General features: G+C 38.7%; 2 protein-coding genes across 3 annotated transcripts in view; one reads left to right on the forward strand and one right to left on the reverse strand.

The window, feature by feature from the left end:
* cdh23 (cadherin-related 23) overlaps positions 1–26,041 on the forward strand; it is a 277,788-nt gene that overhangs the window by 227,362 nt on the left and 24,385 nt on the right. For both annotated transcript variants that reach the window (XM_049481005.1, XM_049481004.1), the window contains 3 exons: positions 23,416–23,637; positions 24,500–24,619; positions 25,479–25,659. In XM_049481005.1, the coding sequence (XP_049336962.1) occupies positions 23,416–23,637; positions 24,500–24,619; positions 25,479–25,659 (523 nt within the window). The remainder of the gene's footprint in view (positions 1–23,415; positions 23,638–24,499; positions 24,620–25,478; positions 25,660–26,041) is intronic.
* Positions 1,865–20,473, reverse strand: vsir (V-set immunoregulatory receptor). The gene is made up of 7 exons (XM_022685113.2): positions 20,194–20,473; positions 9,000–9,398; positions 8,429–8,473; positions 7,615–7,725; positions 7,366–7,393; positions 6,608–6,783; positions 1,865–3,912 (listed from the first exon to the last, which is right to left on the reverse strand). The coding sequence occupies exons 1-7, from the start codon at positions 20,246–20,248 to the stop codon at positions 3,875–3,877; spliced, it is 852 nt and encodes a 283-aa protein (XP_022540834.1). The 5' UTR covers positions 20,249–20,473; the 3' UTR covers positions 1,865–3,874.

Here is a 26,041-nt window from a genome sequence, read left to right on the forward strand (position 1 = left end):
AGTGCATTTTAGATTAAATATAAAAAAAAAGAATTAAAAAGCATAAGATCCTGGTAGAGGTGTGTGATATGGAGAAAAAATTGAATCTGTTATATGGGACTCCGAGGTAAAAGGTAAAAACATCTTTATATAGGGCCTGATCTGCTAGTAGAAGGTAGTTAGTTAGAGGTGTTAGGAGAGTAGGTGCTCTTTGAAGAGCTCAGTCTTCAGGAGTTTATTAAAGATAGTGAGAGATTCTCCTGATCTGCTAGTAGAAGGTAGTTAGTTAGAGGTGTTAGGAGAGTAAGAGCTCTTTGAAGAGCTCTGTCTTCAGGAGTTTATTAAAGATAGTGAGAGATTCTCCTGATCTGCTAGTAGAAGGTAGTTAGTTAGAGGTGTTAGGAGAGTAGGTGCTCTTTGAAGAGCTCTGTCTTCAGGAGTTTATTAAAGATAGTGAGAGATTCTCCTGATCTGGTAGTAGAAGGTAGTTAGTTAGAGGTGTTAGGAGAGTAAGTGCTCTTTGAAGAGCTCTGTCTTCAGGAGTTTATTAAAGATAGTGAGAGATTCTCCTGATCTGGTAGTAGAAGGTAGTTAGTTAGAGGTGTTAGGGGAGTAAGTGCTCTTTGAAGAGATCTGTCTTCAGGAGTTTATTAAAGATAGTGAGAGATTCTCCTGATCTGGTAGTAGAAGGTAGTTAGAGGTGTTAGAGGTGCTTGACCTAGCTTCTCTCTTTTATTTATTATATTTCTGTAACACTGTAAATGTGTTTTAGTGCTGTGTTAGCTCATGTATAAAGTAAAAGACAAGCAAGTGGAAAAACAGGACTTGGTGTTAAATTAAGGAAGAACAGATTCAGTATGTCTGGACTGATCAGGCTCCTGAAGTCGCCTCTTGGGGGAGTGTGTGCTGTACGTACTGCAGGTTACAGGACGCCCCTGGCATTTAAATTAGACTGGCATTTAAACCTACTGCTGTCTTCTCTCTGAACACACGCGCACTCTTTAAAGACAGGAAGTGTAAACTCACGATCAGCAAAAACAGGAAACCCACACAGAAACAGGAACACACACTTTCAAATACTCTGCACTTCCTGTTTTACAGTCTGTGGTGTAATGGCATTTTACACACAGTCGAGTCCCATAATAAACAGCATTAAGGACAGATTCTGTTAAATATCATCACTATACTGTTTTATACAGTCATCATCATCATCATCATCATCTTCAGCTTTAATATTAAAATAACGTGGAGATGGTTAAAGAAGCACAGCTCATATTCTTGTATGGAAGTTCATAAAGATCCTCATCACCCAGAACTACAGCAGATTAACACACTTATACCAACAGTCCAGCTGCAGCATCATCTAATTATTCAGTATTAGTTTACAACAGAACATGCATATTTAATACGTAAAGAAACTCCAGGATTAAAGGCTATTAAAGAGTGTATTTAACAATGATCCATTCACATTAGTTTTGTAATTAATTAGTAACTAACTGTTTTTTTATTTGAATAGGTAAATATATTTATGTTTATGTTTCTGTGGATAAATAATGATTAATTGTATTTATCACATTTGGTTGCGTAGTTAATTGTAATCACATTTGTTTGTAGGTTAATCGCAATTATTTGCATTTGTTTGGGTAGTTCATCATCATAAATCAAATTGTTAATCATAAATAATCACATATAAACATATGACCATGTAGATAATTTGTGATTGGTCATATTTCTTTGGTTATTTACAGCTCATAACATTTGATTTTCCCAGTAATTGTGATTTATTATGTCCAGTTTCAGAGTGTTTCAGAGCATGTGTGAGCAGCGGGGCGTCAGTCTCTTCAGGGGTCAAAAGGTCACAGAAAATTCAATCCTACTACAAACAGTCCTTTGATAAGAATTTTATTGTACAAAATAAACGACAAAAAGATATTTGTATATATTTTTACAGCATTTGTTTACACAAAATCTGGTAAGGAATTGCACACAAATACACACACACACACACACACACACACACACACACACACACACACACACACACAGTAGGGCCCGACTGATATATTGGTTGGCAGCATTAACAGCATCTGAATAGATCAGTTTTAGGTATAAATAGCAGTTTAGCACCGATATTCATGGCTTGTTTTTTTATCATACAGACTCTTCTGATTATATAAGAAAAACATGAATTATGAACAATGATATAAAATATGGCAGTGAAAAATAATGATGAGTGTGTGCTTCAGTAACCAGCAAATCAGTTACCAGCAAAAAAACTCAAAACCCTCATCTTACAAAACATTTATCCATCAGAGCATCCAGTTATTCACACATCCACAAATACAAGCTTCTAAACATCAATCTGCCCAGTGAAGACTCTCTTCAATAACAGCTGCAGCTGTCTCTCTCTCACACACTCACACACACACACTCATTCACACACAACCAAACACATACATCCATTGAAAAAATGAAACGCATCTTGCCTTTGTACAAATACAGTATAAAACATTTACAAAATCATATTTATATATATATTTCGAGTATCTTAAATCTAAAAGTGGTGGATCTTTGCAGGTCATGTGCAAGTTATCTGCAACTGGAGGTAAAACTGCATTAAAACGACAGAGTGACCGAGCATCACCTGCCCGTGCTACTGAACACTGAAGCACCTAAAACTGTCTGTCTGCTGAAGCATTTCTTATTATTTCTTTATTATTACTGAAGCTCTGAGTTTGGGGCGTGAGAGGGGTGGGGCGTGAGGTGTGAGAGGGCGGGGCGTGAGGTATGAGAGGGCGGGGCGTGAGGTGTGAGAGGGGCGGGGCGTGAGGTGTGAGAGGGGCGGGGCGTGAGGTGTGAGAGGGCGGGACGTGAGGTGTGAGAGTGCGGGGCGTGAGGTGTGAGAGGGGCGGGGTGTGAGGTGTGAGAGGGGCGGGGTGTGAGGTGTGAGAGGGGCGGGGCGTGAGGTTCCTGAGCCTGTTCCATGACTTTTGGTATATCTGTGTACTTCTGTGTAATGTCTGTATGTATCATTTTTAGTTTTTCGATATTTTTGATATATTTCGAGTTCGATAAGTAGATACAGTCATGGTACACTAGCAGAGCCTCCTAAACACACTAAACATCTAAATCAGAAAAAGATCAGAAAAACCTCTCCTGGGGCTCCGAGTGGTCCAGCGAGCGCTATGATCAGGAGATCGCGGGTTTGAATCCTGGTTATGCAGCTTTCAATCGGCTATCGATGATCTGATGTATCGGAACCGAGTTGAGTCGCTGTAGGCGTTTTCCTCCAAGCGTTAGCGCTGTGATGCTACTCGGCAATGCTAAAGCATCATCAGCAGCAGTTCAAAAAGAGGCGGAGTCTGACTTCACATGTGTCAGAGGAGGCGTGGCTTAGTCTTTTTTTTAACCTTCCCGGTGTTTGGGGGGGGTGTTACGAGTGATGGGGAGGAGTCCTAATAAGTGGCTTATTCAGTTATTGGCCGTGTAAATTGGGGAGAAAATATAGGGATAAAAAATTTTCTCCAACCCTAAACTCTGCTCTACACATCCAGCGGTTTCAGAGATTGAGCAGAGAGCTGGAAGGAAATGAGAATCTGCTTCTCTCTCTTTTAAAGAGAACAGTCTGACCTCTGATTGAAACCTTCTTTCCCTAAATCCACCCCTCCATTATAGAACATTCTGGTCTGTCTGTGCCGTCAGACAGCGGCCGCAGTTCCCCTCCAGCATAAAGCAGGTGAGTCTTCAGGATGTTGTTGCAGGTGGGGGACCTGTGTCTCCACCAGTCACAGAGTAAAGGTTAAGGAAAGAGAGAGGGATAGAGTGGGCGTAGAAGAAAAGATAAAGCGTGGGGAGGGTCCACACTGCTGAGACACAACCAACAGACTTCTTCATTCTACACCTGCAGGAAGTCGGGGGATTCTGGGATCGGATCTGCAAGCAAACGCAAACACAAACTAAATTCAGTATGAGTTACAATACACAATATAGTACAGTGTAAAAAATAAAGTCATTTACATTATATTATAGTAGTACATCAATCTGCCTTCAAATTTTAACCACTGATGTAAAGGAATAATAATGTTTATCTGCTTCTAGTGCGCTGGAAGTGAGGGTAGAAACAGGGATATATGAGGGTTATAATGTTATAACACACACATATATACATATATGTCTATTTTCACGGTTAGTCCTTGTACAATAATACTGGTCACAACCTACCATAATCTAATAATATCATATCTCCTCTGACCTTATCTTAGCTGCGCTATATTTTCAGCATTTAAAAAAATAAATAAATATATTTTATGTAATATTTTGTTTATTTAGATTTATTATTATTATTTATATTTTTATACATTTCCTGTCCTTTCATCTGTGCTGCTGTAACATTGCAAATTTCCCTATTGTTGGATTAATAAAGGATTATCTTATTTTATCTTATCTTAGCTTAGTTTAGCTTATACACACAGATCAAACACGTGTTAATATTAGACCTGTGGTTTCACACTCTGTAGTTCTGAGCTGTGTTTTTCCCTCAGAGCATCGTGTCTCTCAGTAGGTAGGAGATGGTGGTGAAACTCTGGGCAGGATGGTGTTGCTCAGCAGACGCTAGCAGTGGGTCGGATGTGTTTTAATAAAATAACGCTAACAGAAACGCTTAAAGTGTAGCAACAGCTGAAAAGCCGCACACGCACCGGTTCCCAGAACTGAGTTATCAGGAACAGAAGGGGGAAGCAGAAGCGGGTGTTGTGAAAGAGGAAACGCAGTTGTGCAGCTGAAGTTGTTGAGACTCAAAGGTCAGAGGGGGGGCGGGACTAGAGACGCAGCAGTGAGACGAGAGGATCTACACACACACTGTAGAGATCAGAGAGAAAAGATCAGGCTTATTGTGCTGCCTGTGAAAATCACCAGTGCTCCTTATTTACAGTACAGGTCAAACGTTTGGACACACCTTCTCTTTTTCAGTGCGTTTTCTTTATTATCATGACTGATATTTACATTGTAGATTCTCACTGAAGCATCAAAACTATGAATGAACACGTGGAGTTTTATGTACTTAAATGTAAATAGTCATTAAAATAAAGAAAACGCATTGAAAGAGAGCAGGTGTGTCCAAACTTTTGGCCTGTACTATATGAATTCTATTAGTCAGGTATTAAGGAGCAGTAAGTAAATCCACTCCCCTGAAGTACAGCTTTATACAGGGTGAGCTTTCAGTAAAGTTTCTCTTCAGCACTAAGGCTAGGTGCAGCAGCATTAGCATTAGCCGCTAACCACAGTGTTCAGAGGTGAGTATATCAGACTGTAGTCTGCGTCTTTCACGTGTTTAATTCACCAGAAGACCCATAGACACACTTTTTTTTGTTAAAATGCATATATGTGTGTTGGGGGGCTCTGGTCTCTTGAGGAAGAGAGACGTTCAGTAGGGAATTTACGGAATGTGTGTATGTGTGCGTGTGTGTGCGTGTGTGTATGTGTGTCTGTGAGTGTGAGTGTGTGTGGTGTGTGTGTGTGAGTCTATAATTGGTTTTAGGGATTTTAAGGATATGTGTGTTGAAATACAGGAAGATGTCAGTCGTAAGTGTGAATGAAGGAAGTGAAGCTGCGCTGTCTGCAGATTTCCTTACATAGTCATGAAATCCTTTTAGTAAGTAGAGTATAGTTTTGTTTTTCTGAGTACATAAACACTTTCTGTCCAAATAAGGAAATTATGCCTGATTACGCTGATTTTCAAAGAGGAGCTCCATCTACAAACTATTTATAAACTATAAAATTGACATTAAATGCAGAAATAATGATGTGGTCCTAATATTCTGACTGGACTGTGTACATTTGTATATATATATATATATATATATTTATATATATGTGTGTGTGGGACATGTGTATGGGTTCATGTATGTGTGTCTCCTCCCTGTAGCCAGATGTTTGGTGTCTGTTGGTGATGGTTGGTTGGTGTTAGGAAGGGAAGGATTACAGCTGTGTGTGGGAGTCAGAGTCAGCATGCTGTTCTGACAGGAGTGTGTGTGTGTGTGTGTGTGTGTGTGTGTGTGTGTGTGTGTGTGTGTGTGTGTGTGTGTGAGGGTGTTGTGAACTGTAGGCTATATTTTCCACTGCCTAAACAGCCTTTATCACAGAGTTCTGCAGAAACTGAACTCCTCCAGCTTCTCCCCCGCCTGAAACAGACTGTGTGTGTTATTTCCCTGCTGTCTTACATTTTTAAACATCTACCTACATTGTTTTTCTGCAGGTTTGATGTGATGTGATGATCCAGCCAGCCTTTGCTATTTACTAGCATATCTACTTATTTTTGCAGGGTGTTGATTATTGTTTGAGCATTATAGTCTTTATAGTGCAGTAGTGGATGATTAATGTATTTTTGAAGGGGAACAATTGAATGATTGTTACCAGCAGCTTCTCAGTAGAACTATACGGAGACTCTAAACACATATATCTTACAGATCAGCTGTTCTTCAACTTCCATTGAACAGAAGTCATTGGGTATATCATGATATTTGGTATGTAAGTGTATAAAATAAGAGAAACATAAATAACAGTGCAGAAAGAGCATGTTTATATTTATATATTTATATAAATATATATATATGCACAGTGTGTCTCTAACCTTGTGCAGGGAAGAACACATCACCGTGTGGGTTCGGGGTTTGGGGGGTTCCAGGGTCTGACAGCAGGTGACGCCCCGTTTCAGATGACTGGCGGGTCAGGATCTGAGACAGGGTCCGAGGTTTGGGCTGAGGAGTACCGGCCATGAACACAGGGTTCTCATGTCCCTGAGCCTCGCTGGAGAAACACATCCAGAGAACCATGATGAGAAAACAGAGAGAGACAGACAGACAGAGAGACACAGAAACAGAGAGACAGAAACAGAGAGACAGAGAGACTTATTTTTCCTTCTTCAGCAGTAGTTTCTCTAGTTTCTAGCTATCAATGACTATAGAAAAGCACTTCTGCTACATGTGTTGTATATATATATATATATATATGTAAGTAATATATTTACAGATATATTCGTTTTAAAATCTTATTCTGTTAAATCATTAAAAATCATCAGAAGGCGGGTTGGAAATAGAAATTACCGTAATTTTCGGACTATAAGGTGCACTATCAAAGAACGTCTATTTTCTGGTCTATTTTCATACATAAAGTGCATTTTAAGTGTCACTAGTAAGGAACAGGGGTGTCGCCATGTTTCCCTTCTAACCCAACAGGTCTCGCTACTATACTATAATACTTTACAGTCTTAAAAAACACAAAAGCAAATCTACTACACATTCCCTAACAACTCTAACAGAAAGAGTTGGCACTAATCTTTCATTAATTTTAGCTACATTAGCCCCTGTTCAGGTCGCGGTGGGAACTCACCTGTCCATGCGGACCAGTTCATGCGCACCTGTGTGAGACAGGAAGCAGAAGTGTGGGTTATTGTACAGCAGGAAAAAGGCCAGTTTTAGCGCGCGACGCATGCTAACCCTGCAGCGGGGGTCAGGATGTGAGGCCAGCAGACTCATTCATTCAGACTGGAGCTCTGAGCTCAGTGTTTCTAATCACAGGGGGATATTCTCTATTCACGTTTGAGGAAGTAATTGTGTGAGTGTTTGTTTGTGTACTCACGCCGGCTCCCGTGTGATCCTCGCCGCTGACGGTACAACAGAACCAGAATCAGAGGCAGACACAGAACCAGCAGAATAAACCCTACCGTCACCAGGACCGCAAACATCGAGTCTGCAGAGCAAAGAGAGAGAAAACATCTCAGAGAGAGGAAAACATCACTGTGTGCAACAGTGAATAACAGTCAGTAATAACAGTCAGTAATAACAGTCAGTAATAACAGTCAGTAATAACAGTCAGTAATAACAGTCAGTAATAACAGTCAGTTTGCACTGATTGATTTTCATGTTACTGAATAACTAGTACTTAATATGTGATAAAAATAGACTGATATATTTAATAAAAGCTCATTTTAAAAGTCTAAGTTAATTGTGTTGATATTAGCCAGCACTTAATGTTAGCATTGGTCGGTCTCTGTATTAAAACAGACAAATGGGGTAATGAGCCATTTCTGCAGATGTCTAATATTGTATGACAATTCCAATATAATTGAAATACTGAAAATTGAATATTGAAAGTGATACTAATACTAAATATTAGGAAATATAAAGTGAGTACAGACAGCACAATTATATTTACATCATCTGTAACTTCAGCGCTGGATTTGAATCTAAATGATCTCTCCTGTTCCTTCTGAAATATGGAGAGCATGAAGGACTTTATCCTGCTTTTGTTGGAGTAACTGTCTCTACTGTCCAGAGAAAACCTTCTACCATATTTTTTTGAAAATTGCTGTGAGGATTTGATTATTATGTTTAAAGGTGAAGTGTGTGTGTGTGTGTGTGTGTGTGTGTGTGTGTAGGTGAGTTGAACATACTTTGTGAAGGAGGCACGAACATTGAGCACCTTGTATCATTTCGACCTGTGGAAAGATAATGGTGGATTACAGACAGACAGACAGACAGACAGACAGTTATTTTATTATATATATTCTCTTTATCAGTCCTTTAGTCTTCTATTCTCTTTTTTTTTTAAACACATATAAACCTGTATTCATATTCTACTAGGGATTTAAAGGATGCACAGGTTAATTCTACCAAAAAAAAATGACAAACATACTGAATAAGTTATACTGAACAATAGCTAATGTATGTCTAATATATTGTTATACTGCAGTGTGTCCTGTAAATTCACACTGGGTTTAATGTATTTGTGTTAATAAACATTGCTTTGTTGATATAAATGTTTGCTGGGTTGATATAACTGTCATTCAGTGTTCAATAAATATTTGTAAATTGTGGTTTTGTTATTTTTTGTAGAAAGCAAAAGAAAAATACATTGGGGATATTAATTTTGTTTGAGCATATTTTTGTCTCTTAATAATCTTCAGGACTGCTGCTGCTTTGTTTGTAGTGATTGTTTATATGTGTGATTATATGTAGTCTTACGCGGGGTGATGGTCAGCAGGACGTGGTTGTGTGCAGTCTGCTGCAGGCTGGCTTTGTGATGCTCCTTGGGCTGCAGTTCCAGACTGATGCAGCAGTACCGGCCCTGGTCCTCCTGCTTTAGATCCAGCAGCGTCACGAAGAACGTCTTCTCCTGCGTTCCATAGACCACGCCCACCGAGCGGTTCCCATGCGGGTTCTTGAGTCCGCGCGGGTGCGAGTGGTCGTGGCACCTCTGGTCACCATGCGGCGTGTAGAGCCAGAAGTGCTGCACGCGATCTTTGGGTTGGGCCAAAGCTCCAGAATCGGTGCACAGCAGCGTGACGTTAGCCCCCTCGGGGCAGCTGTACGATGCGTGGGGGGCGGAGACATGGAGCGTGTGGTCGTGGTGATCACCGCTCGCTAGAAAGAAATTAGAAATTAGAGCAGAAATCAGAGATTAGAGCACTGATTATGGTAAAATGGTAATCAAAAAACGTCATTTACAGCAATCAGCATTAACATTAAAGAATAATATTAATCAGTTTTGGTGCTGAATACCAAAAAACACCTTCAGACGTCTTGTATCAGAATGAGGGAGGCCTACAGCATGCTCTGAGCAAACATGATGTGGACCAATCACAGCTACGGCTAGGCACATCACATGACACGTCATAGTTACATTCCCAGGGGAGGGGGTACGCAGTGAGTTCGACCCAGAAGTAGAAATTTTGTCCTTAAGGCACCACCACTACGTGCCATCAGCAGCCAGAGTCCGAGAGAGAGAGCACAGTTAGCCAAACCATCTTTAATTATATTCACATGCATGATAGTGCAGTTTAATATTTTGATAGGAAAATACCCTGTAAGTATACTGCGTCAAATCTTGTCCTGGTGGACCAATCACAGCTAAGGCTGTCCGCATCACGTGACACGTCGTAGTTACATTTTCAGGGAGGGTACGCAGTGAGTAGAAATAGGCCTTAAGGCCAATTTAAATCTCGTTTCATTCTACTTGCCATCAGCAGCCGGAGTCCGAGAGAGCACAGTTAGCTAAACCATCTCTTAAGCTAACTGTATATAATAAGAAAAGCTTTAATTTTTGATATAATATAATACATTTCTGTACTATAGTAGCTGTACTGTTCCCCAGTAGACTACATGTGTAGGTTTGTGGTTATTTCCTTGTTGTGTGTGTGCACATGTGTGCGCGTGTGTGTGTGTGTGTGTGTGTGTGTGTGTGTATGAATATGAGCTGTTTAAAGGCTCATCATTTAAACACTCAGCCTACGTAGTTTGTGGTTAATCTGAGCTGGTTAATCTGGATTATTGTTGCTGTTTGTGTAAAAGTGCCCCGACATGCTTAGCTGGCTGTTTCTGCTCCTCTAAATGTCACTTTACTGTAGACGTGATTCACCTAAACCACATCCAGCACGTTTTCCCCCAACCTTTCAGAAAAAGCAGCTGCTCATATCGTCTGTTACCCTGCAGTACCACCACCCCGCTGCTGACTCATTCAGAAACCCTCTGAGCTGCCTGTATTACTGATGCACTGCTGTACTGAAAGTGTGTGTGCACTGGCAGATGTATGTTCCTTTTTATATATATATTTTGTTGAAGTTGTTGTTTCTTACACCAAATATGAATGGATAAAACGGTAAAAACATTTTACACAGTATTTAAAGACATTTCTACGCTACAAGATACTATCCTGATTTCTTAACATACAGAGAAATGCATCCATAGCAGCAGACATATTACTATAGCCATACTATAAAATATATATTGTCTCAGAAACAACTGCAATAAACAGGAAAAATTATTATATTTTTGTTTTTTAAGATCATTTTATGTCACTGATAAAAAAAACATTTAAAAAAAGATATGCTCATATATTGTACGATACATTTATTCGGAGACAACAAAATACTGTCACATTTCCTACTTTCATAAAAATAAAAAATAATAAAAAAAAGCTTCATAATGTGGTTTTGCGACGTGGCGCTGCTTTACGTTATTTGAGGGTCACGCGCGGACACGCCAGTTTGCGACGTGCTTTACGTTATTAAACTCATGAGAGCTGATTCTCCATTGGGAGAGACGCATTGTTCTTTTAAAACAATGAGCTACTGCATCTACCTCATCTGTTTTTTTTCTATTTGATATATATATATACATATATATTGCTGCTTCTCATTTGTGAAAGTTTGGTTTAATGTCACTTTGAAATAAACTTGGAAAAAAGTGAGCAATGACATATTTTTTGAAGAATAACTGAAAACATACTTAAAGTTGGTATATCATGATATATATCGTTATCGTGATATAAAAAATTCCATATTGTGATATATCATTTTTCCCATATCGCCCAGCACTACTATAAGCTGTAGGATCAGTCTTCAGCAGAAAACCCAAACAGAGGCTCAGAGCTGAGCGGGTTAGTTAGTCACTGCAGTCCTGTAGAAACCTGCCAGAGCTTTTACTCACTCACAGCTTACTGAACTGCTCTCAGATCAGAAGAACTGAAGCAGCACAGTCAGCAAAACCATAAAACACCACCCACTCTTTCTCTCTCTCTCTTCTCTCTCTTCTTCTCTCTGATCTGCACTTATTCTTCCTCTATCTCTCTTCCTCTCGGTTTCTCAGAGGCTGCTGATGTTTAGCTGCTATTGCTCTTTAAACTTCCCTCTCTCAGTTTCACTTGCTTTGTGCTGCAATATTTAAATATCCAACATTTTGTTTTGAACTATAAAAGTTCTGAAAGTCTGTGCACAGTGTTTTAACACTGGATTTGATTTTAATTAGAGCTGCATGATGTATTGCTCCAGTCAGGGCTGTTTCAACCCCAAGCTAAACGCCACCTTCATCAAAAGGTGCGTTTTCCTCATTTTAGTTATATAACATATTTTAACATATATTACACTGTTTAGCCATATTATCACATCATAAAAGTTGCACTAACTGTTTTAAATTTACTTGTAAGCCTAATTTATCAAATCTGCTTAATAAAGTTTTTTTCTTCCCCTCTTTCCTTTCTTTTCTGGCTTCCTGGGGGATAACTCATAGTTTGCAGGCTGCAGGAATGACAAACCTGGACAAAGCTAGTGGGAGGAGCCTCCTTTTTTTAGGGGAATTCTGATAACAGTGTCATTGCACTTTTCTGCATCGACCATCACAGAAGTGTAGGATGTCGTTGAATTCAGTTTATAAACAGTTATTCTCTGCGGCTCTTGGAAATTGATTGGTTTGCTTGCCTTGTTGCTACGGGCCTGATTTCAGTACTGTTGCTGCAGTGTGTGCATGCAGGACATGCAATAGAAAATTACATTTATAAAACAATTCTGCTGTTTGATAAACTAAAACTGAGAGCAGCAAACCTGGGATACATCAGGTTTATTTACTGATGGTCCATATATTTATCCCGAAGTAAATTTAGGCCTCCAGCAGCAACAACACAATACAATAAGAAACATATTTAAACATAAATTAAAACAAAGAAAAATAGAAAATATATAATGCTTAAAAAATTGTTTGCTAATGGTCATTAAATAACAGAGCAAAGTGCATGGTGCAATCACATTGATTATAAAAGTGACTGATGTGCCATAGAAATATAAATATGCATAAGTACAATACAACTATGACCCTGAGCCACTCTGTGCAATGCTGCCTTACATCAGCCGAGCTCTGACCAATTCTTTAAACCCTTTAAAATACTGTACGTTCCTAACCATGACCATTGCTAATCACTTCCTGTATTGGTCTCTTTCATCTGAGTGAATTTTTTACTGGGTTGACTGGTGAGCAGCTGTCAGTTATGACCAGTTACACAAGAACTTTGGGGAAAAAAGAGGCAATTGTATACCAAAGCCAGAAGAGGACAGAGAAAGACAGGGTATATAGAGTGATATAGAGAGTTTGATACAGAGAGTTGAAGAGTGTAAGAGTGAAAGAGAGGCAGTATAAACAGTATAAATATATATATATATCACACACATTCCATCAGAATGAGCCTCACTTTCACTCTGAGTTTGTGAAGCTCAGTGTTTTTCTCGGGGTGTTTTTATGGGATTTTCTTTCAAAAGTCATTTTCTTAAATTATATTTGTGAGTCATGTAAACATCCACCCTGAACAGCCTGTGGCTTCAAAATGACACGTTAGACTCGGGCTGCCCTCACTGGTGCAGCACTGGTCAGAGTGGAGTGCAGTACACTGTGAGAGTATATATATATATAGATTAAATGAAGTGTGGGAAATGCAGTCCCGGTACCGTCCCTGAACACAGCATCCAGATCATTTACCAACACAGTGGGAGTGCTGAGAGCAGCGGTGCGACAGTGATGAGTCTGCAGTGACTCAACAGCTTTCATTATTACAGACCACAGACCACTTTCATATTTATCTCTGTGTGTGTGTGTGTGTGTGTGTGTGTGTGTGTGTATGGGGTAGTGTGCAACATGACATGAAGAGAGAGTTAACAGTAGGGTTGGAAAGTAAAATAATATTATTTATATTCAAATTAAGCAACATTGTGCCAAAAGTCATAAAAAAAAGTCAAGAATTGGTGTTGTGTCCCATAAAATAATTTTACCTTATCAAATGAAAGCTAAAAAAAACTACACAGATTCACGTTCTGTTCAGATTGGCAGTTCCAGCCAGACACCCACTACACTGTCCACTGTGGGTGGTAATGCCTCCTATGATAATCCCAATGCTAATGTAACAATGCTCATGCACATTCTGAGTGTGGGCTTCATCAATGTAGACTAATAGCAGTACAGTATCTATAGTATTTATACACCGATCTTTTCATGTTAATTAATAATTAAAAATGTATACTGCACTTATGAATATTTATACAGTATTTAAAAACAAAATATTGCGATGCTTCTATATATATCAATATTTTTCTAGTCTATAGTCTACAGAGGGGACGTAAAGAAGATGTAGAGTGTAAACAGTGTATACAGGATGTCTTTAAGTGATAAAGATGTTGTGCTGGTGTTTAAGGGGCAGAGACTTCCTTCCTGTTGTTACCACAGCATGCAGTACACTGCTGCAGCCGTGGACAACAGATTATATCAATACCGCTGCTGCACTGCTGCTGCTGCACTGCTGCTGCTGCACTGCTGTTGCTGAAAGAGTTTCTGATTCTGGTGTTATACAGTAGTGTAGAACAACAGTATAGAACTTGATCATGAAGTCTTTCATTAGGTTATGGCTTGTGTGGCCACAGTGTTCATGGCAAGGCAACGTCAATTATTTGTATTGGAGCGAGGAATGATTGAGTGGATGCCAGATAGGTGGAACATGTAATTTAGAATATACATTAACGGCATGTTACTGTATATATTCCAGCGCCCCTGATATGATGATGACCTGCGTGTGTTGATTGAATATACCCAGGTTCATAAAAAAATCCACGGCACAGTCTGTCCTGAAACTAAAACCAGGTCAGTCGATCATCAGCAGAGAGTCATATGGCGTATTTGTAATATTCATAAACTGACTGACCCAGTTACCTGGAGTTTCGGGTTTGGTTTGGGTTAACAGGTGCCCTCCTGTTTGCCCGAGCGGATATCCTGTGAATATTAGTATCGTAGCTGAGCGTATGCACAGACTCAGGGCCTCCGCTGAGCTGAAACGCCAGCTGTACTCTGTTTTAGTTAAGCTCTCAGTGTTTATGAGCACGCCTAGATCCGTGTGTGTCGGGCCGTCAGGAAGAGCAATAGGAAACGGCCGCAGTGTGATTGCGAGTAGCTTGGGAGTACTGGGTCACTTCCTGTCTCTCAGTTACACAATAGAGGTAAATCTGATTCCATTCCAATCCATTATTCCCATTCTTCCTGATTATTCCAATGGGTGTCCATTATTCTCCCGACTGGAGGCCCATTTCCAGTCTCCAGAGGGCTCTCATCAGGACGGGGGTCCGCACTGACCTTTAAAGTAGTAATAATAATGTGTTGAAATGTGGGAAGAAGAAATTTACACCCGCCCACTTTATACTGATCACCTGTTCCTACATACTCAACAACAATGGTGCTGCCACAGATGATTCTTCAGAGACTGTTAAACGATTGTGTCCCGTGATTTTTGTCATGTCCTGTAGAAGCTAATGGATGCTGCACTGAGCTGGGTTGAGTCAGGCTCAAAAAAAATAGTCTGTGATGTAGGCATCTGTTTTTAATGCTATTTTTATTTTATATAATGCTATGTGTTGATAATCACAGTATAGCTAAATAACAAATCAAACTATGTTTAATTCTGCACTTTTCTCACTTTACTTGCAGCGCTGAGTGTAGCTGTTCTTAGTAAACACTGTTCTTTAATAACAGGTCTATGCTTCTTCAGTGTTGCAATGTTGATTAACATCATTCTGAACAGACTTCGCTCATTCTAAAAAACAGCCCGTAAATGTTTTTTTTTTAAAAGCTCAGTTTTAACACTTTACTTACTAAACTAGTTGTTGGGTTTAAATCAGGTTCGGGTTCATGATGACTTGGTTTATGGGTTTGCGTCGGGTCGGACTCGGGTCGGGTCAGGGTGGATTGTTTTTGGGGCTTATGTAAGCTCTAGTCAGAGTCACTTCACATGGACATTTCAAGCCAGACACCACTGGTCTTACCACCCCCTGCACTGTGCTGTCCACTGCGGGTGGTAATATTAGCCTTCTATGATTTATTTCCAGTGAACACATGATGCTGTGGATTAAGGAATGTTAAATACCTGCAAAACAACTTCAGAAACTGCACGTCCCAATCACCTGAGATCTACTATCAGACCTCAATCCAACATCCGTAATTCATGCCACCTTGCAAAAAAGCACACTGGGCCAGATGTGAGTGTTCCCAAGCTGTTCTCATTGTTACCTCTTCATGATCATTTTACATACTGCTGTCCCATGACTTGTGGCATGACATTGTAATGTAAAATTTGACAGAAATGAAAGTATTTTCTTAATTTGATTCATTTAAGCTAGAGCTAAGAAAGGTCTTGATCTACAGTAGTTTTACATTCCTCAATCCTCAATTCCTCTGAACATCTGAGCACCAGAAGATTAATTTTATCTGATCTTTAATCTAATCTGAATCAGTATCTGATTTGTTTCTTGATTTCTGTGGCTGTCTGATTATACAGTATCTGATCACTCCTGAAATCAGACTCTGATTGCAGGAAAACTCCACAGGCTGATTTCAGAAACACTCAGCTCAGGTTATCAGGCTGCTTCTGTAAGTGTAGCCTTGGGGTTAGACACAACATGCAGTCACATGATCAGGAAGTGCTTTTTATTGTGGCCACTTGATAGAGGTAGAAACTGCAGACAGAGATTACACCGTTATTGATCCGTTTATAGGTTATTTTGTGTCCTGAGGGAAACTGCTGAGATGGTAATATATTTTCCACTGTCAGATTATACAATATTCAGCTTATTTACCAATGATAGATTCCACTGATACACACTGAGACTTTCATGTGAACTACAAATCAGTAGTTCTACCAAAAAATCATTAGAATTTACTCCTAGGCTTAAACCTGTTGAAAACCTATAACAATATTGAGAGCTGGGCTTATGATTAAAGGATTAAAAGCTCATTTTAAAAGCTAGACCTGAAGCTAAATCCTAAATAAGACACCAATATTAGTCTAGTGTGAACAGAAATAAATGCTTTACAATTATTAATGAGGAAAAAAAATATATATATATATATTAATAAAACCTCTAAATAAAAACACCCCTTTGATGGGAGGTTTTTATCCTCTGTGATTTTATTCCCGTCCAGAACGATCATGTATGTGTTTTTCTCAGATCTCCTCTGAGAAAATTACAGGCTGAATTATCTACTGTAACGTGTATCTACCGTCTACACGTTAAAAACACAACAGTGAGTGGAAATGGAGGAGCTACTGAACTACGTGATGTCATGTGACCGAGAAAACAAGCCTAAAAACTCACTGGTGCTCCTGTTTTTACAATTGCAGTCCGGATTCAGGAATTTTATCACTAAAGAGTAGAAGTGTGAAATAGTTTATATATACAGACGCCCCCTGAGAAACTAATCCCGTACGGATAGAGCTTTAGCTTGAACTTGAAAATTCCAAATTTGAGTTCAAATGTTTGTAAGTTTGTAAGCCATGGTGCAAACCAAACCATGACCCTTGTTTGTTTGTTTTTTTTTTACCACTATGCTAATCCTATTTAACAGACTTGCAGGATTTTCAAGCTCATTAATAGGTGTTAATAGGAGCACAGGAGGGGTCCACTAATTACAATACCCCTGTATAATTTTATAATATTCTTCTCTTTAATACTGAACACTGATTCAGTCAGGGCTCTAAAGAGAAAATGCTAATTTTCTTTCACTTCTTTTTTTTCTCACCAAAAAAAAAATGTCAGTTCTGTTTTTTCATCAAAAACTCATTTAAAAAAAAAAAAAGGAAGTAATAACTATCTGTGAAGACGTGTCTGTCGCTGGTGTGAGAGCGAGGCTGTATGTTGTTAAATGTCTCTTTTATTGTGTATCTGATAACTGGGTCACTTCACAGAAACACAACTTCAGTTCTGGGTCTTGTTTCTTGATTTCCTCTTCGTGCACTGTTTTCACGAATTCTCTCGGTGGGTGTCGTCCTTCTTCTCTGCTCTGAGATTTACAGTCCCTGCAGGTTAGGAATTTAGTGATATAAAAATATGATATATTATCTACTTTTTGATCAGTCTAACTGTGTAAAAATAACACTTGCCCTTTCCTTGTAATATATTTTTATTTATTTGTATATTTTACTTGCACTTGGCAACATCTGAGCAACCACCTAATATACCATAGCAACCATTTAGTGCTACCAGGGGTACTCTAGGGGTAGTCTAGAACGTTCTAATGTCCCTGAATCCTTAATTACCTGAATCAGGTGTGATTCTTCTGGACCAGGAGTAAGCAACCTTGTTAGCAACTGTCTAGCAATCGCCTAGCAACCATCAAGGAACATCATGGCAACTGCCTGAAATACCATAGCAAACACCTAGAAACACCACACAGCAAAACCATATGTAGCAACTAAGCAACCACCTAGGGAACCATAGCAAGAATTAGCAAAACCTTAGCAGCCACCTGAGATATAATGTTTTTTCCTACAAAAGAAATCAGGAATCAGATTTTCTTTTTCTTTACAGATGCCGACCTCTTAAGAGTGTAAGAAAATATTGATATCTATCATATCGCATACTCAGTATTGAATTTTTTTAAATAATTAAGTTACATGTAAAGACTGGTTTCAGACAGCGGTTCATTTTCTTCCAGTGTATCCAGGAGAAATGTAAGAATCAATGCCGTCTATTCCAGGTTCTCTTTAACTCTATTAAAGGTGAGGAAGTCAGAATCTGCTGCCTGAAACTAACAAACACAGCTGGGTCTCAGAGAGACGCCCCACTGTCACATCTCCCCCGATCAATCAGCCATCGCTCATTAAAACCCACTCAGAATCTGAATCAGGATTAGGTTACTTTTTGGCAAATTATGTGCACTTTAAGATCAAGTCATTACACCTTATTACACCACATTACATCTTAATATACGTCACCATACAGATAAAGCTATAAAGCTGCAGAGTTTCACTGTGGGAATAGATTATTAATGATAGATATACATATTATAGACATTTTGATCAATTTAACATAATTAAGTCAACAGAACCCATTGTGATGTATGTGTGTCACAGACCATTTAAAAGATGAGGAAAGATCCTTACAGCATTTAAACTCACGATGTTTCTAAGTGACATGTACAGAACATCCTGAGAGCATCACTACAGGACAGTGTGTGTTTGGTTATCTGAAATTATTTACAGAATGTACGTGTGATGAGTTAGTACTGGAGATAAAACCAGTGTATTATCTCCTTCAGCTCTGTTCCAATGGTTTAAACTACTGACATGTTTAATGAACTGTTTTATGTTCCATATAACTGTATGCTAAGCTATGAACATATAATTGTTCTGGCATAAAAAAACACCCTGGTCTTACATAGATACAATATTTGAATAAGAAACATGATTTGGCCATTTCAAATGTTAAATTATTAGATTTTATGAGAGAGAGATCTGTATCTTGTGTTTTGCTTCTTTTCAGAGATAAGCACATCATTTTTTGGAACGGATTCTCTGCTCAGTGTACTGGTTGAACCATTTTACAGTCACAGATGAATAGTAATGAAGTACAAGTACTAAAATAATGCTGTATCTGTACTTTACTGGAGTATTATTTTTTTCTCCTACTTCCACTTTTACTTCACTACATCTTTTAGATGAGTTTAATACATTTACTCTGATATATTGTTTATGAGCTGCATCGATACTTGTTATAATTATAAAAAAAATCTGAGTGAAAGTGAGTAATAAAGTTTAGAACAAAAAACTACTTGCAGTACTTAAGTACAAACAATGTTTAATAATTCAGTGCTTCCTCTTAAGTGTGGAGTTAAAAGTTTAAACACTTCAACTTCTACTTAAGTCACTTTTTTGACAGAGCACCTGTACTTTAACTCATATCAGAGACTTTAGTACTTTGTACTTTTTATACGTGTATTTAATTCAGTTTTTATTTTTACAACTTTTGCAACTTTGTTAAAGCCGAGTCTCTCATTGTTTGAGAAACTGAAGCTCCAATTTATGACTATTTATGATTATTCATGAAGCTTGATAAAAGGGGCGGAGCTTTAAGCGCTCAGAGCGAATCATGAGGGGTTATTTAAATTCATAATTAATATTAATAGGAAAATAGTCTTGGCCACGCCCTCCACGCCGCGCTCGCGCTCTAAACAACAGGAAATTAAAGGCGCGGATGGCTCGGAGTTTCATAATCTCTCAGAGAAAACAGCGGTGTTTAAAAGCGGGAATAATTCAGGGTTTCGGGTTTTTAAGGACTGTTTTTAGGCAGTTTACAAGAAGTAAACGCGCGCGCAGTGCGAGATGAAGCTGTGAGTGACTAAAATGTAGTGTAAAATAATGATATTAATTATAAAAACATCGCAGAAAATAAAAACAGCAGCGGGACAGACCGACCCTGACCCGCCGCTCCTCCTGCGCTCAGTCTCAGCCTTCAGCAGCGCAGCGAGAACAGCGGGGCTCAGAGCCCGGAGCAGGTTCACACACGCCCCAAACACACACTCACAATTACACACACACACACAGTTACACACTCACACACCGCGCCGAGACACCACTCACCTTCAGCAGCCGCGATCAGCCCGAGCAGCAGCAGCAGCACCGCGGGGAAACCCATCAGCCTGTCCGGGGAGAGCCGCTGCAGGTCCGGGTCCGGGTCTCTGTATCTGCGGGGGTTCGGGTATCCTGAGTTCAGCTCCGCAGCTCCTGTTCTGAGTTCAGTCTCTCAGTGTGTTTTAGCGCACTGTGTAAATGTAAGAGTGTGTGTGAAGAGAGCGTGTATGTGAAGTGTGTGTGTGTGTGTGTGTGAGGAGCAGCTCTGAACTGACAGAACAGACACACCACCCTGCAACTCGATACTGAACTCTAGACTACGCCTCGAGACAGAACAACCACCCCCCTTACACACACACACACACTCTCTCTCACAGTCTCTCTTTCTCTCAAAGTTTTTCTGTAACTTTTGTGATTGCTATTTTATTATATAAATGTAAATAAAATCATGCAAATATTTTTTTAGATGTAATTTTCACTTTAAATCTCAAAAACATTATAATATTTTTCTCTTTTGGATGTTAATATGGTATCTTTTGGCAGTTTTTTATTGCTTTATATTGTGTCAAATATAAAGAGAGGACCCATAGAAATGCTCCAAAATGATATATATACAGCTCTGGAAAAAATGAGATCATTTAAAAATGATGAGTTTCTTTGATTTTACTAAATTAAAAACCTCTGGAATATAATCAAGAGGAAGATGGATGATCACAAACCATCAAACCACCAAACTGAACTGCTTGAATTTTTGCACCAGGAGTAAAGCAGCATAAAGTTATCCAAAAGCAGTGTGTAAGACTGGTGGAGGAGAACATGATGCCAAGATGCATGTAGTCATGTATTTTTTTATTTGATTTTATTTTGTTTTGTTTGCTTTGTCTTCCACTTTTCTCCTGTAATTCTGGGTAGCACATTACTGAAACCCTGCTGTATAACACTGATATAACCATATCAGTACAGATATCACTGCCATAACAGTGTCATTAAAATTATACTGTTGTGAAATCAAATGTGAGAATATATAACCTCAGCCATGAACTGTTTATGCTGAGTTTATGTTTGAGTTATGTAGCAGGGTTTAGATACAATGCTACAGTACACTTAATTATTTTTTTAATCATGGTTTTGCATAAACGCACACAGAGTAAAACAGTAAAACCAGCTCATTTTTAGAGCTGTGTTATTCTATGTTATTCTAACTGAAAGCATGGTGTGAATATAAAGTAGCTATTTATTAAAATCATAACTGTGAGTTTGTTTGTATATTCACACAGTGCATTTTACGCTCCACTGCCCGAGTCACGATTGGCTAAACAAGTTTCCCTCACTGCATTAAGCATTAATTGCTGTGCTGTCAGGTGGTTTCAGTTCCTGGCTGCAGTTGAACAGCTGATAACATCAGTACACAGTATCCCACAGGCCCAACAGGAACAGACCTGCTATTCAAACTGACTGTAACACCAATCCACACGACTGATCCCGCCTGTCACTCAGCTTCTGTAACCCAACAGTGTATATTGAGAACGTGTTGATTCTATCAGTTGTGTATGATATTGCTCAGACACAAGTCCTGCATTCAGCTGGATGGAAATAAGTATGAAAATGAGGCTGTGAGTACACAAGCAAATTATTTGGACGACAGAAAAGTTTTGTGTTTCAATAAGAAAAACAGAGAGAGAGACTAAAATAAATGTACTCAGCTTTTTACACACTGATATTTGTTAAAGATTTGATTTCAGAATCAATTTACTGCATATATAGTCGATCTTACATTCGCACTGTTTAATATTGAAGAGTCCTTCAGTATTGAACAGTGTTAAATAAACACTAATATAATCAGCGGTGTCATTTTGTGTCCACCTCTTTATCTGAACTGATTGGCAAAGTCTCTTAAATATTAGCAGGAAAATAAAAAAATCACATGGCACCACTTCAAACCAAATGTCCTCTTTAGATTAATCTGATGACAGTGATTTCTAGAAGTGTTTCTGAGAACATGCAGTGATTTCCAGTGCGGAATCACTACAGCCTGTTTTAATGCAGTGTCATCCGCGGGCCTGAAGATCACCAGCATCCAATACTGACTTATACCTTGTTCCCATTCTCAGAATATTTAGATTAAATTAATCACTGTAGACGGTGGGATATCCAAAATCTTCTTTTACATTGAGGAACATTTTTATTGACAAACAGATTAGTGAAACTCTGCTTATCTTTGCTTCTGAAAGACTCTGCCTCTCTAAAATGCTCTTTTTATACTTATTTATACTCATATTTATTAGTAGTAGTCTAATAAAGCATTAAAGCACCTCTATCTGCTCCAGATAGTCCTATTGTATTGGAAATGCTTGTCTACAGATAGTTGACAAGCTATGTGTGTGTGTGTGTGTGTGCATTTGCACATCTGTGTCAGCAACTGTCTGAACTTGAATATATTATCATATCATATATTAAACTTCATGTTAGAAGATTGTGCTGGTGAATGTTGGTGATGTGGGCCAGGTGAGGAGGTGGAAGGTATTCATGGTGAATGTCACTCTGTCTCAGTGGGGAAATCCTGATTATTCAGCTGGGTCTTGAACTTTAAGCTGTGGTGCCTGATTACTCCGGGGGTCCACAGGGGGCATGAGGGACTTTCAGGGGGCTGTTTTTTAATGCGTCAAACAAACAGTCAAGATAGTCAAATAACCATGTTCATTCTATTAAAAAAAGTGTTTTGTGTAAATATGCTGCTGTTCTTCTGAATAAGAATTTCCATGACTTTACCAAAACTTTCTGCCTATTTCTTATTTTTCCAAAACTTCCAAAAATATTGCTGTTGGTTTTTCATGACCATATAAACTCTGATATTAGAAGAAATTAAAATGAAATGTCCAGTGAGAGGAGGAAGTTGTTGTGGCTGAATAGCGTGAGCTTTTTAAAGCGTGATAGAAAGCAGCAACTGAAACTGGATAGATCCTGTGATGATGGAGAATATAAAACTTGATGTGAAGCAATGCACTTTGGTGCATGAGTTATTAATATCTGCTATAGATCACATTAAAAAGAAGATTGTGTGAACAGAATAAACATAAAAATGAGTGGGCCAATTTTACCTGCTGTGTGAACTGTGCTAGTAGTAGTGTTCTCCTCCAAGCGTGTTCACTTATCTAAGAGACAAGCTGGCTTTTACTGTAATGTTGAATATGTTTGTAAAACCTCGTCTCTTTCGTCTCTTTTTCCCTGCAGGCCACCACCACGGTGTGGGTGTACGTAATCGATGAGAACGATAACGCCCCGGTTTTTGCTGCGAAGGAGTACGTGACTGTTCTGACTGAAGGTCCGGAGACCATCGGTTCCACCATCGCCACAGTTTCAGCTACCGACCCAGACGAGGGGCTGAACGGCACCGTGCGCTACGCCATCACCCAGGGAAACCTGGGTCAAACTTTCAACATCAGCCCCACTTCGGTACAATAAACTACAGATCAGCTGATCACTGAGAACAGTTTTAGTACTGCGGCTTACTGTTTTTTCAAAAATACAAAATATAAAACTATGCACACAAATCCAAAAACATGAAGCTTGTGTGTCACACTGTGACTCCAAACTGCTAAACTCTAAAAAACACAATTCCACATGTTCTCACTCAGATATCATTCTAAATCACAGCTAATCACTAAACACAAACTGCATCATTTAGTACAGCTTCATCACCTGAGAATCACTGACCTACAAATACATAGATAATAAATAATAAATCAATTTCTGTTTCCCCTTTTGTATGTGAACTGATTTTCTTTGTCATGTTTCTCATTGTTCTTACACAAGTAAAACAAATTACAGTTTTGCAACAAACGACATACAGTAAAAACAGCTTACCTTTGTGCTGCATATACATGTAATACTGTAATGCTATATAGGGGGTCCTACACCGCACCAAAAACAAATATAAAGAACAGAAAGCCAATATATTTCCATGGATTTGTCTGCATTTGAATTTGTACAGTGGCCTCATGAAGTCAAAATCATAACCAAATACTTCTGATAACAGAGCTCTGAATTGATCTGGTCAGTGTTTATTTGATGCTCTGTAGGAGATATAGAGTATATAAATATCTGTGTGATGTTTTGGTGGAAGGAATCAGTTTTTCTACAGATTTGTTTAGAGATTTGTGTTTGAGTTTCAACAAATCAGTTAATAATTGTCAGTTTGTGTTTGGAGTTTAGAGAAACTGAGCCAAATTTCTAGAAATGCGTTTAAACATTTGGGAAACACTGTAAAGTAAATTTGACTGAATTCTGCTGCTGTGTGTTCGTGTCTCGTCCACAGGGCCGGATCGTGGTGATGAAAGAGCTGGACTATGAGGTCAGCAGTGGACGCTACACGCTGGTCATCACTGCAACTGACCAATGCCCCATATTACAACTCAGACTGACATCCAGTGCCACCGTGAGTGACATCTTTCAGACTTTAAAAAAGAATAAAAAAAAATTATATTTCAAAGTTCATTTAATTTTAAGCCATTTCAGTCCAATTCTTATTAAATACAGTATAAGACAGGGTTTATAGAGTCATGAAAAACCTGGAAAAGTAATTGAATTTTAAAATATCAATTTCCAGGCCTGGATTGAGTTTTGAAGAAAAAAAAAATACCCAAAAAGTTTTAAGAAAAGTCAAGGAAATTTGTGTTTGGAATACCGCATTTTTTCCATTTATTGAAGGAGAAAAGCTAATTGTAATATTTTAAGCTCAGAGTTAATTCAATAATTCAGCCTCTACACAATACAGCTCACAGTATCTGCTCACACTTTTTATTTTTATTGAACATAATTTTTTAATTTTAGCCTTACTGTAATCAATTTGGATTATAGTTGATAAGGTTTTATTGTCCATGTCTGTGCTGATGTTTTAAAAATCGTATTGTCAAAAACTAGCCTAAAAGTCATGGAAAAGTATTGCTTAAAAACTGTATGAATGAAAACTGTCTGATAAATGATACTACTACTAACCTCATTTCCTTCTTCCCCTCCTTCACTTCTCTATCCTATCATTTCACTTCGACCTCCTTTAGGCCCTGTATAAAGATGTTTTACCTTTAACTTCTATTACTTTTGTACTTCACTATTGTAAGTCACTTTGGACAAAAGTGTCTGCTAAATGTAATGTAATGTAATATAATGTGATGATAAGAGTCCACACATGAAATAACTGTGGTTATATGGTTTTCAGTGTGGCAGTAATAATATACAGACTTCTCTCTCTCTCTCTTTGTTTTTTACTCTAATTTTCTGATCTGTAACCCCCGCAGGTTGTGGTGAATGTGATCGATGTGAATGACGTGACCCCCCAGTTCCCCCGGGACTTTGAGGGCCCATTTGAGATCACAGAGGGTCAGCCCGGACCCCGAGTCTGCACTGTTAAAGCTACTGACCAGGACTCGGACCTGAATGGAAAAGTGGAATACAGCATCACAGCTGGAGACCTGAACAGTAAGAGCAGAGTGTGTGTGTGTGTGTGTGTGTGTTATTTGGACTGTGACGTGTGCCACAAGTTTTAAATATGTCCAACAATAGGTGTTCTCTTGTGAGCGAGACTGAACACTGGTCAGCATGCTCATGGCAAGGTGACTAATCAACTGTCAGTCGTCTATATATATATATATATATCCTAGTCCTGTACAGCTCAGATCTTTCAGCTTAAAAACTGACAGTTTGTGAAGAGATAAAATAGTAAAATACCGAATATGATAAGTGATGAAGTAGATTAACATAAACCTGCTATTTATTGTCTGTCCCTGTCAGCGTTCTTAACCCTTCTATTATGTTACGGATCAAATTAATCCATGTTAAAGTTTGAAGATCTAGGAAAATT

Source organism: Astyanax mexicanus, chromosome 7 (assembly GCF_023375975.1).
Source record: "Astyanax mexicanus isolate ESR-SI-001 chromosome 7, AstMex3_surface, whole genome shotgun sequence".
Classification (NCBI taxonomy): domain Eukaryota; kingdom Metazoa; phylum Chordata; class Actinopteri; order Characiformes; family Acestrorhamphidae; genus Astyanax; species Astyanax mexicanus.